Source organism: Aotus nancymaae, unplaced genomic scaffold, assembly GCF_030222135.1.
Source record: "Aotus nancymaae isolate 86718 unplaced genomic scaffold, 86718_ANA_hifiasm-v0.15.2.pri h1tg000338l, whole genome shotgun sequence".
NCBI classification, from domain to species: domain Eukaryota; kingdom Metazoa; phylum Chordata; class Mammalia; order Primates; family Aotidae; genus Aotus; species Aotus nancymaae.
This window is the reverse complement of record NW_026988753.1, coordinates 115,527-127,945: the sequence shown is the minus strand read 5'-3', so window position 1 is coordinate 127,945 and position 12,419 is coordinate 115,527. Positions and strand designations below refer to the sequence as shown.

The following is a 12,419-nucleotide window of genomic DNA, read 5'->3' as shown; positions in this document are numbered from 1 at the left end:
CTGTGAATCCACTATGGAGGAGCTGCAGAGTTAGGAAATGAATAGTACCCCATGGAGGGACTAGATAAGTATTTCCTGTGGGGATTTTAAGTTAAGGGTGCAGAGTTGGTCTTGTGTTGGGTTTTGATTGGTGGGACAGTGTTTTGAGTTGTCCACAGGGGATGACTTGGTTTACTTTAGACAAATTGTTTTTTCCATGATTGTCCATAAATATCACTATATGTATAGAAATTACAAAGAAAGGAGAAGTTGTTCCTGGTCTTAGGTAGACATTTTAGTTACTTTTATATGAAAGAGAACCAAAGTAGCTTCTGATGGTAACTGCATTAAAGCCTCTGATACAGCCTTGCTTAATTTCCTATAATGATGGCATTGAAAAAAGAACCACAAAAATACTCACCAAAAGTTAAGATTAAGTTTATTGCATAAGTGAAGAAATGTTTACTCCTTACAAGTCTATGGTTTTAAGAACACTCTTATTGGCTACCGGAAAGAAAACAAGCTCACTTATTGATTATAGGTAGAAAAATCTTATATCCCACTTACTCATAGTTCAAAAGACAGAATGTCTGTGAACAGTAGAAACCTGGTCAGATGTGCCAATACTTTCTGAGGCCTCCATTGTCCTACCATCCATATATGTCACTAGCACTTCCATCTGGTTGGAGAGATTAACTTAGAGAAAGATTGAACAGTGTGGGTAATGAGAGAAGAAAATGACTCAGGAGGGGCACACTGTATCCTGAGAAATATAGTGTCTGTAATAAAGTACCGTATGCATCAGTATGACAAGAAGAGATCTAGTTGCCATACACACTTGAGATTGTTTTTTCATGTTCACCATCTATTCTGAGAGTGAGGAAGTTGGGAATAGAAAACAATCCTTTCTCAGACCCATAGACCTATACTAGATGAAAGCCTAGGAATTGTTCTAATTCCTAGCCATTATCTATGAATATGTTGTATATCTATAGCTGTGAGAGGAGCCAATTAGCGTTTGGAGCCAAGAGCAAGACATACATCATTGTTAGCAAATATTTGGGCGAAATAATTGTTCTTCAGTGAGAATAAGTAAATAATAGAAATCATAAGATCCAAATAACAACAACGACAAAAAACCAAGGCAACAGCATCCAAAGAAAGAGATAAATGTTTGGAAATTAACCAGTCTTTTTTTTTTTTTTTTTTTTAATTGCATTTTAGGTTTTGGGGTACATGTGAAAAACGTGCAAGGTTGTTGCATAGGTGCATACGTGGCAGTGTGATTTGCTGCCTCCCTCCCCTTCACCTATATCTGGCATTTCTCCCCATGCTATCCCTCCCCAACTCCCCACCCCCTCGCTGTCCCCCCAACTCCCCCCCAACAGACCCCCGTGTATAGTGCTCCCCTCCCTGTGTCCATGTGTTCTCCTTGTTCAACACCCGCCTATGAGTGAGAACATGTGGTGTTTGATTTTGTGTTTTTGTGTCAGTTTGCTGAGAATGATGGTTTCCAGGTTCATCCATGTCCCTACAAAGGACGCGAACTCCTCGTTTTTAATGGCTGCATAATATTCCATGGTGTATATGTGCCACATTTTTCCTGTCCAGTCTATCATCAATGGGCATTTGGGTTGGTTCCAGGTCTTTGCTATTGTAAACTGTGCTGCAATGAACATTAGTGTGCATGTGTCCTTATAGTAGAACGATTTATAATCCTTTGGATATATGTCCAGTAATGGGATTGCTGGGTCAAATGGAATTTCTATTTCTAGGTCCTTGAGGAATCGCCACACTGTTTTCCACAGTAGTTGAACTAATTTACACTCCCACCAACAGTGTAAAAGTGTTCCTATTTCTCCACATCCTCTCCAGCATCTGTTGTCTCCAGATTTTTTAATGATCGCCATTCTAACTGGCGTGAGATGTTATCTCAATGTAGTTTTGATTTGCATTTCTCTAATGACCAGTGATGATGAGCATTTTTTCATATGTTTGTTGGCCTCATGTATGTCTTCTTTTGTAAAGTATCTGTTCATATCCTTTGCCCATTTTTGAATGGGCTTGTTTGTTTTTTTCTTGTAAATCTTTTTTAGCTCGTTGTAAATTCTGGATATCAGCCTTTGTCAGACGGGTAGGCTGCAAAATTTTTTCCCATTCTGTTGGTTGTCGATTCACTCTATTGACTGTTCCTTTCGCCGTGCAGAAGCTGTGGAGTTTGATTAGGTCCCATTTGTCTATTTTGGCTTTTGTTGCCAATGCTTTTGGTGTTTTGGTCATAAAGTCCTTGCCTACGCCTATGTCCTGAATGGGTTTGCCTAGGTTTCCATCTAGTGTTTTTATGGTGTTAGGTCTTATGGTTAAGGTTTTAATCCATCTAGAGTCTATTTTAGTGTAAGGTGTCAGGAAGGGGTCGAGTTTCTGCTTCCTGCATATGGCAAGCCAGTTTTCCCAACACCACTTATTGAACAGGGACTCCTTTCCCCATTGCTTGTTTTTATCAGGTTTGTCAAAGATCGGGTGGTTGTAGATATGTTGTGTCGCCTCTGACGCCTCTGTTCTGTTCCATTGGTCTATATCTCTGTTTTGGTACCAGTACCATGCTGTTTTGATTACTGTAGCCTTGTAGTAGAGTTTGATGTCCGGTAGTGTGATGCCTCCTGCTTTGTTCTTTTTGCTTAGAATTGACTTGGCTCTGCGGGCTCTCTTTTGGTTCCATATGAAGTTTAAGGTGGTTTTTTCCAGTTCTGTGAAGAAGGTCATTGGTAGCTTGATGGGGATAGCGTTGAATCTATAAATTACTTTGGGCAGTATGGCCATTTTCACGATATTAATTCTTCCTAACCATGAACATGGAATGTTTCTCCATCTGTTTGTGTCCTCTCTTATTTCGTTGAGCAGTGGTTTGTAGTTCTCCTTGAAGAGGTCCTTTATGGTTCCTTGTTGGTTGTATTCCTAGGTATTTTATTCTCTCTGTAGCAATTGTGAATGGCAGTTCGTTCTTGATTTGGCTCTCTTTAAGTCTGTTATTGGTGTATAGGAATGCTTGTGATTTTTGCACATTGATTTTGTATCCTGAGACTTTAAAAATATGGAACGCTTCACGAATTTGCGTGTCATCCTTGCGCAGGGGCCATGCTAATCTTCTCTGTATCGTTCCAATTTTAGTATATGTGCTGCCGAAGCGAGCACATTAACCAGTCTTAATAGCAAGCCAGGGAGTATTTATTCAAGAAAAATGGCTGAATCCCACTAAGAACAGTAAGCGTTTTCATTTTAACTTGCCCTAATCGTCCCATTCCCAGTACCTCAGCTCAGTGATAGCCTTAAGAAATACAGCTTTCTTTCCCAAGACCAAAGGAAGCAAAATGGAGCTGGATCTGTCTTTAAACTTCCTTCCCAAAGAATTGTCAGTATTTGACCTATCTCATGGTTCCATGGAAGATTTCACTGAAAAGGCTTGTCTTTACTTGACCTGACTGGGAGCCATCCAGTTCTAAAGGCCTCTGGTGAAGGAGAGGGAAAGAAGTTTATCAAAAACATTTTTACAGGCAAGTATTTTAATGTTAAAATGGCTGAAGTGAGGACTAACAGTTGAGGTAGACAGTAAACTAACTGAAAAGCTTAAAAGGAAAACTTAAGGATAAGAGGTTGATGGGTGCTTTGAAAGGCTCTGACATATTCCTAAGACTCTGGGAGATCCCATACAGTCATAGGCCTGTGTATTCTCGGGAAAGACCCCAGGGGCCAAGTGTTATCTCTGGTTGATGTTGAGGCTCTATATAAGAAGAAAAGGGAAGGCTAAGGTAGAGTTGACAGCTGCCTAGGTCAGTGCTGAAGGTACATCCCAATATGTGCATGGAGCCATTTGATGAAGGCTGGGAGATTTATTGGTTCTAGGCATTTAAGGAAATCTCTGTTCAGGCATTAGCTGACCACTAAGCTAATTGAGTAGTAACTGCAATGGCCACACGTAACAAAGAATATAGACTTTACAGAATTAGTTTAGAAAAGTTATTAAACAAACAACATAAAGCAACAACAAACCCAGGGATGGAAGTAGAATCTGATTTCCAGAGTTGCTACGTTGTATTATTTAAATGTCCAGGCCAGGTGCGATGACTCACTCCTATAATACCAGAACTCTGGGAGGCCGAGATGGGAGGATTGCCTGAGCCCAGGAGTTTGAGATCAACCTGGGCAATAGCAAGACCCTGTCTCTGCAAAAAATTAAAAGTCAGCCTGGCATGATGGTCTACGTCTGTAGTCCCAGCTACTTGGAAGGCTGAGGCATGAGTATCACTTGAACCTCGAAGTTTATAGCTGCAGTGAGCTCTGATTGTACCCCTGCTCTCCAGTCTGGACAACAGAGTGAGACCATGTCTCAAAGAACAAAAACAAAAAAACATAGTCAACAAAACAAAAAAATATATGTTAGACTTTATCAGAATTCAAAACTTCTGTACACAAAATACAGTCAGCAGAATGAAAAGGTGAATCACAGGAGAAAATACTTGCAAATCATTTATCTGATGAGGGATTAATATCTAGAATATGTAAAGAACTCTTAGAACAATAACCCAAATAATCTAATCCATAAATGGGCACAGAATCTGATGGACATTTCTCTAAGGAAGACGTGCAAATAGCCAATAGGCACATGAAAATCTTCTCTACATCATTAATCATGTTGAAATACCACCCCAAAACCACAGTAAGATACCACTTCACATCCATTAGAATTACTTATTTTAAAAAACAAACAGAATGGAACATTATCAGTGTTGTCAGGGACGTGGAGAATTTGGAACCCTTGCTTTTGCTGGCGGGAATGTAAAATGGTATAGCCAATATGAAAAACATTGTGGCTGTTCCTCAAAAAAATAAATATAGAATTAGTATGATCCAGTAATTCCACTTTTAAATATATACCCCAACTAAGTGAAAGTAGGATCTTGAAGAGCTGTTCATACACCCGATAACAGCATTATTCACAATGACCAAGAGGTGGAAACAACCCAAATGTCTGTTGATCTATGAATGGATAAACAAAATGTGATGTATATGTGCAATGGAGTATTATTCAGCCTTAAAGAGGAATGAAATTCTGATACATGCCACAATATAGATGAACTCTGAAGACATTAGGCCAAGCGAAATAAGCCAGTCAGAAAAGGACAAATAATGTGTAATTTTACTTATATAAGGTACCCAGAAAAGTCAGATTCATAGAGACAGAAAGTAGAACTGTGTTTACCAGGGGCTGGGGGTAGGGAGAGTGGGAAGTTATTGTTTAATGGGTACAGAGTTTAAGTCTGGGAAGATGAATAGATGGTGGTGATGGTTGCATAACAGTGTGAATATACTTAATGCCACTAAACTGTACACTTAAAAATGGTTACTTTGTTTTTTTTTTTTTTTTTTTTTTTTTTTGAGATGGAGTCTTGCTTAGTCACCTAGGCTGGAGTATAGTGACACAATCTCGGCTCACTGCAGCCTCCGCCTCCCAGATTCAAGCAGTTCTCCTGCCTCAGCCTCCTGAGTAGCTGGGATTACAGGCATCTGCTACCATGCCCAGCTAATTTTTGTATTTTTAGCAGAGATGGGGTTTCACCATGTTGGCCAGGCTGGTCTCAAACTCCTGAACTCAAGTGATCTGCCCACCTCAGCCTCCCAAAGTGCTGGGATTATAGTTGTGAGCCACTGCACCAGTCATGGTTATGTTTTATGTATGTATTACCACAGTTAAAAAACTTAAGAAGTTACCAAAAAAAGAAACTTAATTGAATTTTAAAAGTAGAAATCTATCTTCCAAATCACTATTGAGTATATGAAATTAGCAAAATAATAGAACAAGAAACATAGGAAACTTTAAGATAGCATAAACAATTAAATCAGATGAGTAGAATTCAGTGAGATGTCTTTAGCTATGATAAATAATTTTAGCATACATTGATATTGTCTCATACATGTATTTAACTTAAGTTCAAATACATATATTTAACAAAAGAGGAGAGAAAGAATTTTAAAAGTACAGGTGTTTTGTGCATGCACTCTATCCTTTGTGAACATACGACTACGGAGGAGTATGTAATGAAAGATGGCAAACTTCGTTCTCAAAGTTCACTGTAGTCCTTGGGTTTGCCTTTTACAGTGTAAACATCGTATCTGGCTTGCCTGGGTGTGATTCTTGAGTTTGAAGAAATGTCTTTTTGGTACAGTATCAGGTATATCATCAAGTGGTCAGATTCAGGCGCAGTGACATGTTGCAAGCCTGGAGGAAAAAGTGGACCCTGGTGGGTCTCTTGAGCAGACAGGATGTCAGTTTCAGCATATGCCTTCGTAAGATACCTTCAAGGGTGATTTTGACCCTCTGACAAGGATTTCACCTCACATGCTGACTTTAAACCCTAAATTTCATTTAAAATGTATCTCTACTTTAGTTAAAAAATAGTAATGATTCCTGTATATGTTCACTTAGTAGGATATATAACCAAGGTTTAGTTGTTTTATTTTTTATTGTTTCCTTCATACTTTCCTGAATTTTCTACAATGATCAGGTTTTTTTTTTTTTTTTTAATGATAGGAGGCTGTCAGCTCATGTTCATGTGTTTATTCAAACAATAGGTATTAAAGATATTACCATGTTCCAAGCAGATATACTGTGGTAGGTGTTACAATTTCAGTATTGCTCAAAATAAACTATCATGGTGTTTATGTTCACGTTGGGTGACAGATAACCACAAATAAGTACATAATTACAAATGATAAATGCTAAGAAAATAAAGAGTTCCAAGATAAACAAGTAGACCCAGTTGTGTTTTACAAACTTATGAAGCCCTTTTCAAGGAAGAAACTTTTGAATTGAACTCCAGAGGATAAGGATGAGTTAGGTAGGCAAAGAGTGGAGTGTGAGACTGTTCTGGCCAGAGAGAACAAGATGGGGAAAACCCCTGAAGCAGAAAAGAGCTCGATGCATTTGACAAATGGAAAGAAGGCAGCGTGGATTGAAATTTCAACAAATTTAAAGATCTAATTGGTTTTCGTAGTGATTCATGAATCGGGCAACATCTCATTCTATAATAAAGAAAAGGTACATTGGGCATGGCAGAGCAGTTGGTTCTGGTAAGGTAGCCAGACCAGGAACAAGGAAACACAATACAAATAGTCCTCAATGTACAATGGTTCCACTTAACTATTTTTTGACTTTATGATGGTATGGAAGTGATACACATTTAGTAGAAACCATACTTCAGTATCACCATACTCATATGGTGATAATAAACTATATGAGCTATGTGATACTGTATTATAAAATAGGCTTCATGTTAGATGATTTTGTCCACTTGTAGGCTATTGTAAGTGTTCTGAACATGTTTAAAGTAGACTGGGCTAAGCTATGATGCTTGGTAGGTTAGGGGCATTAAATACATTTTTGACTTACAGTATTTTCAACTTATGATGGACTTAACGGGATATAACTCCATTGTAAGTGGTGGATCATCTGTAATACCAAAAAAAGCTTATTGATTAACATAGGTTACTTCAGGTTACTTTCCTGGTAAAGATTAAAGCAGAGAGAAGTTCCTTTTTATGCCAGCTCAGGGTAAACTGGCCCCTTTTTAAATTAGTTGCTGTGAATCTCTTGTTTTTAGAAAAAACTGGCCCATTTTGGGACTTTCCTTCTTCCTTAAAGTTTCAGTTTGGTTGTATGGCACAAGTGACTACATTTTGGTTTGGTCTGTTGGGGTCTAGTGCAACAGCTTAGTCTAAAATGATGGACTGCCATAAGTTTTATTTAACAGGGTAGAGCATAGTGGGCTAAGTAGCTTCAAGATCATGCAGGAGCCTATCAACTGTATTAAAATGTTTGGGTTTTATTCTAGTACTATTGCAAGTTATGGTTGATTTATACTTGTAAAGTTTATTCTTGCCACTATGTGGAGAAATGATTTATAAATGGGAAGGCAGAGAGCCATGCGGCGGCGGGTTAAAGTGCAAGTAGAGACACCAGTTAGTTAGAAATCTGTTGCTGTAGACGGTACTAGAGATGGTAGGTAGCATCAGTATTCATATTATCAATAGAGATAGGGAGAAATGGATAGTCAACTTCCTTTTAGAAATAGTTTCTCCTAGATTTGATGATAGAATATGAAGAGTGAGGGAGAAGAGCATGAAAAAAATGTCTGGAATGAGCAACTAGGTGAATAGAGGTTCCATTTGCTGAGTTGGAGATTGAGGAAGAAACAGATTTGGGGAAGATGATCAAAATATCTCATGTTAAAAATGAGATTCTGGCTGGGCGCAGTGGCTCACGCCTGTAATCCCAAGACTTTGAAGGGCCAAGGTGGGTGTATCATGAGGTCAAGAGATCAAGACCATCCTGGTCAACATGGTGAAATCCCATCTCTACTAAAAATACAACAATTATCTGGGTGTGGTGGTGCACACCTGTAGTCCCAGCTACTTGGTAGGCTTAGGCAGGAGAATCGCTTAAACCCGGGAGGTGGAGGTTGCAGTGAGCCGAGATCATGCCACTGCACTCAAGCCTGGCGACAGAGCAAGACTCAGTCTCAAAAAAAAAAAAAGAGAGAGATTCCTGTTGTACACCCACATAGAGATGTTAGGTCTGCAATTGAATGTAGGCAGAGTTGATTTACACATGTTAAGTTTGTGTGCAATGCACGCCACATATAAGGTGGCACTATTCACATTATAAATATATACTTTCATGAAAACACACAGATGTGCATGAATACCCCATATCTTTAGAGTTCTGGAGCAATAATGTTAACTCTTGTGTTGCCCCAAACATAAATCTATACTTGCACATATTATAGCTATGCACAGGTACAGGAAAATCAGTATACCTACATTCACTGACACACACACATGTGGCTGCACTCTCTCTCAGCTGCCCGTCACCTCCTCTGAGGTTGATTCTCTTGCTCGTTCACCCACTGCTCTCAGAGATGTAATTGTTCCTCACCTGACTGAACTTGACAGAGCCACCTCTCTTGGAGAACAAGGGTGGTGGTGCAGAGTGTGCGTGTGCATGCTGCTGCTGGTGTGTACTCCCTAGGAGGATTTGTGAAGAGAATGACCACCATTTACAGTTGTTTGTGTTGTACCACAATGTATAGGTAACTTAAACATTTTTATTTGAGGAAGAGACATCTTTTTCTTATTTCCGTAAAAATGCTGTAAGAGCTAGGTGTGTTACCCTGAATGCTAGAGTCAGGTGCTGAGAAGAAAGGTCTTGGCCAATGGTATATTATTTGTTGTTCATCAGCATATACATTGGTGGTCGATAAGTTTATCTAGGAAGAGAAGAAAGACCAGTTCTGACTCCTTGAAGAGCTCCAGCATTAAGAGATTTGGCAAAAGAAAAGATAATAAGGTTCCAGAGAGGTAGGAGGCAAATAAGAGAAAGTGATGTTACAGAAGTTGAGAAGAGACCAATATAATCTGTCTATTTGGCCTAGAAGGCTTGGTATTATCCTTGCAATCTGTCCTGAAAAACTCTTCATGGCTTACTGTGCACTAAACTGATGAGACTGGTACTTACCTAATTCTTATTGCCGTACCCATACTAGGAGTTCAGGAAATACAGGATCTTAGGGGAAAAAAAATCGTTTTATAGAAGATAATTCTGTAATTAGTATAAACCTTTATATGTCTAGAAATGTTCTTTTGACTGTTAGATGTGGCATGGATTAATTTATTTTATCAAGGAATGTAGGAATGTTGAAATATATTCTAAAAGAAAATTAAATACTTTCAAATCTTTTACTTATCATCTATCATTTTCCTTTCAGTGTTTTGTCTTTTGTATTTTGTCAGATTAATCTTCTGGAAACATAGCTAATTATATTATTCTTTTATTTAAAAATCTTCCATTGTGTTGCATTTCATATACAATAAAATTTATACTCTTCAACTTGGGATCCCATGTACTGCTGAATTTATTACAAACAATTATTTTTTAATATCTCCTACCACTCTCCTTAATGTATTCTGTAATCCAGCCTGATTATATAGTGTCCACTATTCTTAAATACTTCTTGTCTTTGCTTATGCTGTAACTTCTGCCCAAAATGCCTTTCTTCCTTCCTCTCCACATCAAAAAACTTTTTTTCCAAGGTACAATTCATTTTCTCCTACCTCCAAAACTGTAGTGAGCTGGAAATATTCTCTCTCCTGAACCGATTCTCCATTTTACGTCTTCTCTTATGTCATTTGCATCTCTGCCTTGTTTTATTAGAATTTATGTTACATAGCTTACAACTTCAGTTTTGACTGACATTTCCTTCTGATTATCCTACCCATTGTAGTGCTTTTTTCATAGAATTGGTCTAAAAGGCAAATTTTAAAAAAGTCTTTCTCAATATCATGTCCATATTTGTGTTAATTATATTACTTTCCCATTCTTCTGTAGGATCCAATGATGCCGTTGCTCCAGACTTCCCAGCACAGGTGCTAGGCACGAGAGATGATGACGTCTCAGCCACTGTTAACATTAGACATAAGGAAGGAATCTACAGTAAGAGGGTAGTGACTAAGGCATCCTTGCCAGTTGGGGGAAAACCCTTGCGAAGTGATAATGCAGGTAACTGGATTGGCTTTGTATATTTTGTGGCTCTTTCTCCTCTTTTCATCCTAAATGAGAATATTTTCCAGTCTTTATCCTTTTTTTCTGTTTCGTTATACAAGCTTTTCTCCTTGCTATTATGTTGATCATATACAAGAAGGTAAAATTTCATAAAATCTTCTGTTATGCTTCAGAGATTTTTGGAAACTATAAACTTCATTTTCACAATGGGGAATAAAATATGATATAACTTTTTAAATGAAGTAATATCCAACCAAGTATGTTTTTGAGACTAAGATCCATAGAAATCTTGATTAAATTGCTACATTGGTTTATCGCTGTCAGATATTACAAACTAATTAATGTCTCATAGGCTGGATTCTGTAGGGAGATATGTAGCTCACATGATTTAAAAAACAATTTTTTTTTTTTTTAGAGACAGGGTCTCACTCTATCACCCAGGCTGGAGTGCAATGATGCAGTTATAGCTCACTGCAGCTTTGAACTCCTGGGCTCAGGTGATCCTCCCACCTCAGCCTCCTGAGTAGCTGGGGCCATAGGCACACACCATCATGCCTGGCTGATATTTTTTATTTTTTTATAGTGATGGGGACCCTGCTAAGTTGCCTGGGCTGGCTTGAACTCCTGGCCTCAAGCTATCCTCCCACCTTAGCCTCTCAAAGTGCTGGGATTACAGGCATGAAGCACCACACCCAGCCCCAAGTTGTTTTAAAATTTTTTAAATTTTCTGCCAACTTTTAAAATTAAGATTTTTGATTTCCCTTTAAAAATCAGAAAATCTGGTTGCCCTTTGGCTCGCATTCATTCATGGCGGTAATCAGCTGCAGCTGAGCCATGGCTGTCTCCCTGGAGGCAGGATATCCATTCTCCTGTTTGCTCTCATCCCCACAGCTGAGACCCAGTTGGCTTCATTCATCCACCTTATCTTTCTGGTCACTGTGGGTGTTTCAGTTTCAATCTTATATATAACCGCCACTGTTTTGTTTTTTTTTTTAAGACAGAGTTTCGCTCTTGTTACCTGGGCTGGAGTGCAACAGTGTGATCTCGGCTCACTGCAATCTCTGCCTCCTGGGTTCAAGCAATTCTGCCTCAGCCTCTCGAGTATCTGGGATTACAAGTGCCCGCCACCATACCTGGCTAATTTTATGTATTTTTAGTAGAGACAAGAGTTTCACCATTTTGTCGAGGCTGGTCTTGAACTCCTGACCTCAGGTGATCGACCCGCCTCCGCCTCCCAAAGTGCTGGGATTACAGGCATGAGCCACTGTGCCTGGCCCCTACTGTTTTATAAAAGCTCTTTTTCTTCTGCACCCCTGATACTATACTTTTGTAGCTGATAATATTTATTAAATGAAAACTCCAGTAGCCACTGAAAATTCTGTATGTATAATTGCGTTTGTTTGTTACATTTATCCTTTTTTATTCCTGTGTATAACTATTAGGTGCTGCTGATCCTAGGGCAGTTTTTTAAACATAGGGAGGCTCTAGACCATAGAACATAGTGTTAATGACGTCATGTGATAGCATTAATGCCTTTGTGAGGAAAATTAATGAGGTCTGCTTGTGAAAGCACACATTCATTTCTTTAGATAATTTTTGTTCTACTTCAAAACATGGTGAAGTCTTTTTATAAATGCCTTTTGAAATAAGACAAGAGAAGCATATCTGCCAGCTAACATTGAGACTGCCAAGTAAATAAAAAAATAATTTTACAAAGTATAGTTCATAATTGAAAACTCTTATGCACCAGGGGATCCCTTACGTGTTTTCCACTGTCCATATGCAAGTGGCAATTTGGTTGAAAGAGATAACCCTAAGATCCCACTAT

The 12,419-nt window shown here is 38.6% G+C and overlaps 1 protein-coding gene and 1 non-coding gene across 13 annotated transcripts in view; one reads left to right on the top strand and one right to left on the bottom strand.

The window, feature by feature from the left end:
• The window catches only part of LOC135273162 (centrosome-associated protein ALMS1-like), a 169,412-nt gene that overhangs the window by 57,426 nt on the left and 99,567 nt on the right, over positions 1-12,419 (top strand). For all 12 annotated transcript variants that reach the window (XR_010340991.1, XR_010340994.1, XR_010340993.1 and 9 more), the window contains exon 6: positions 10,418-10,588. Coding sequence is in view for 7 of the 12 variants with exons in the window: in XM_064372073.1 (XP_064228143.1) it covers positions 10,418-10,588 (171 nt within the window). In the remaining 5 variants the exon portion in view is untranslated. The remainder of the gene's footprint in view (positions 1-10,417; positions 10,589-12,419) is intronic.
• On the bottom strand, positions 3,065-3,171 carry LOC135273171 (U6 spliceosomal RNA). The gene has a single exon (XR_010340997.1). It is a non-coding gene; the product is annotated as a U6 spliceosomal RNA (small nuclear RNA).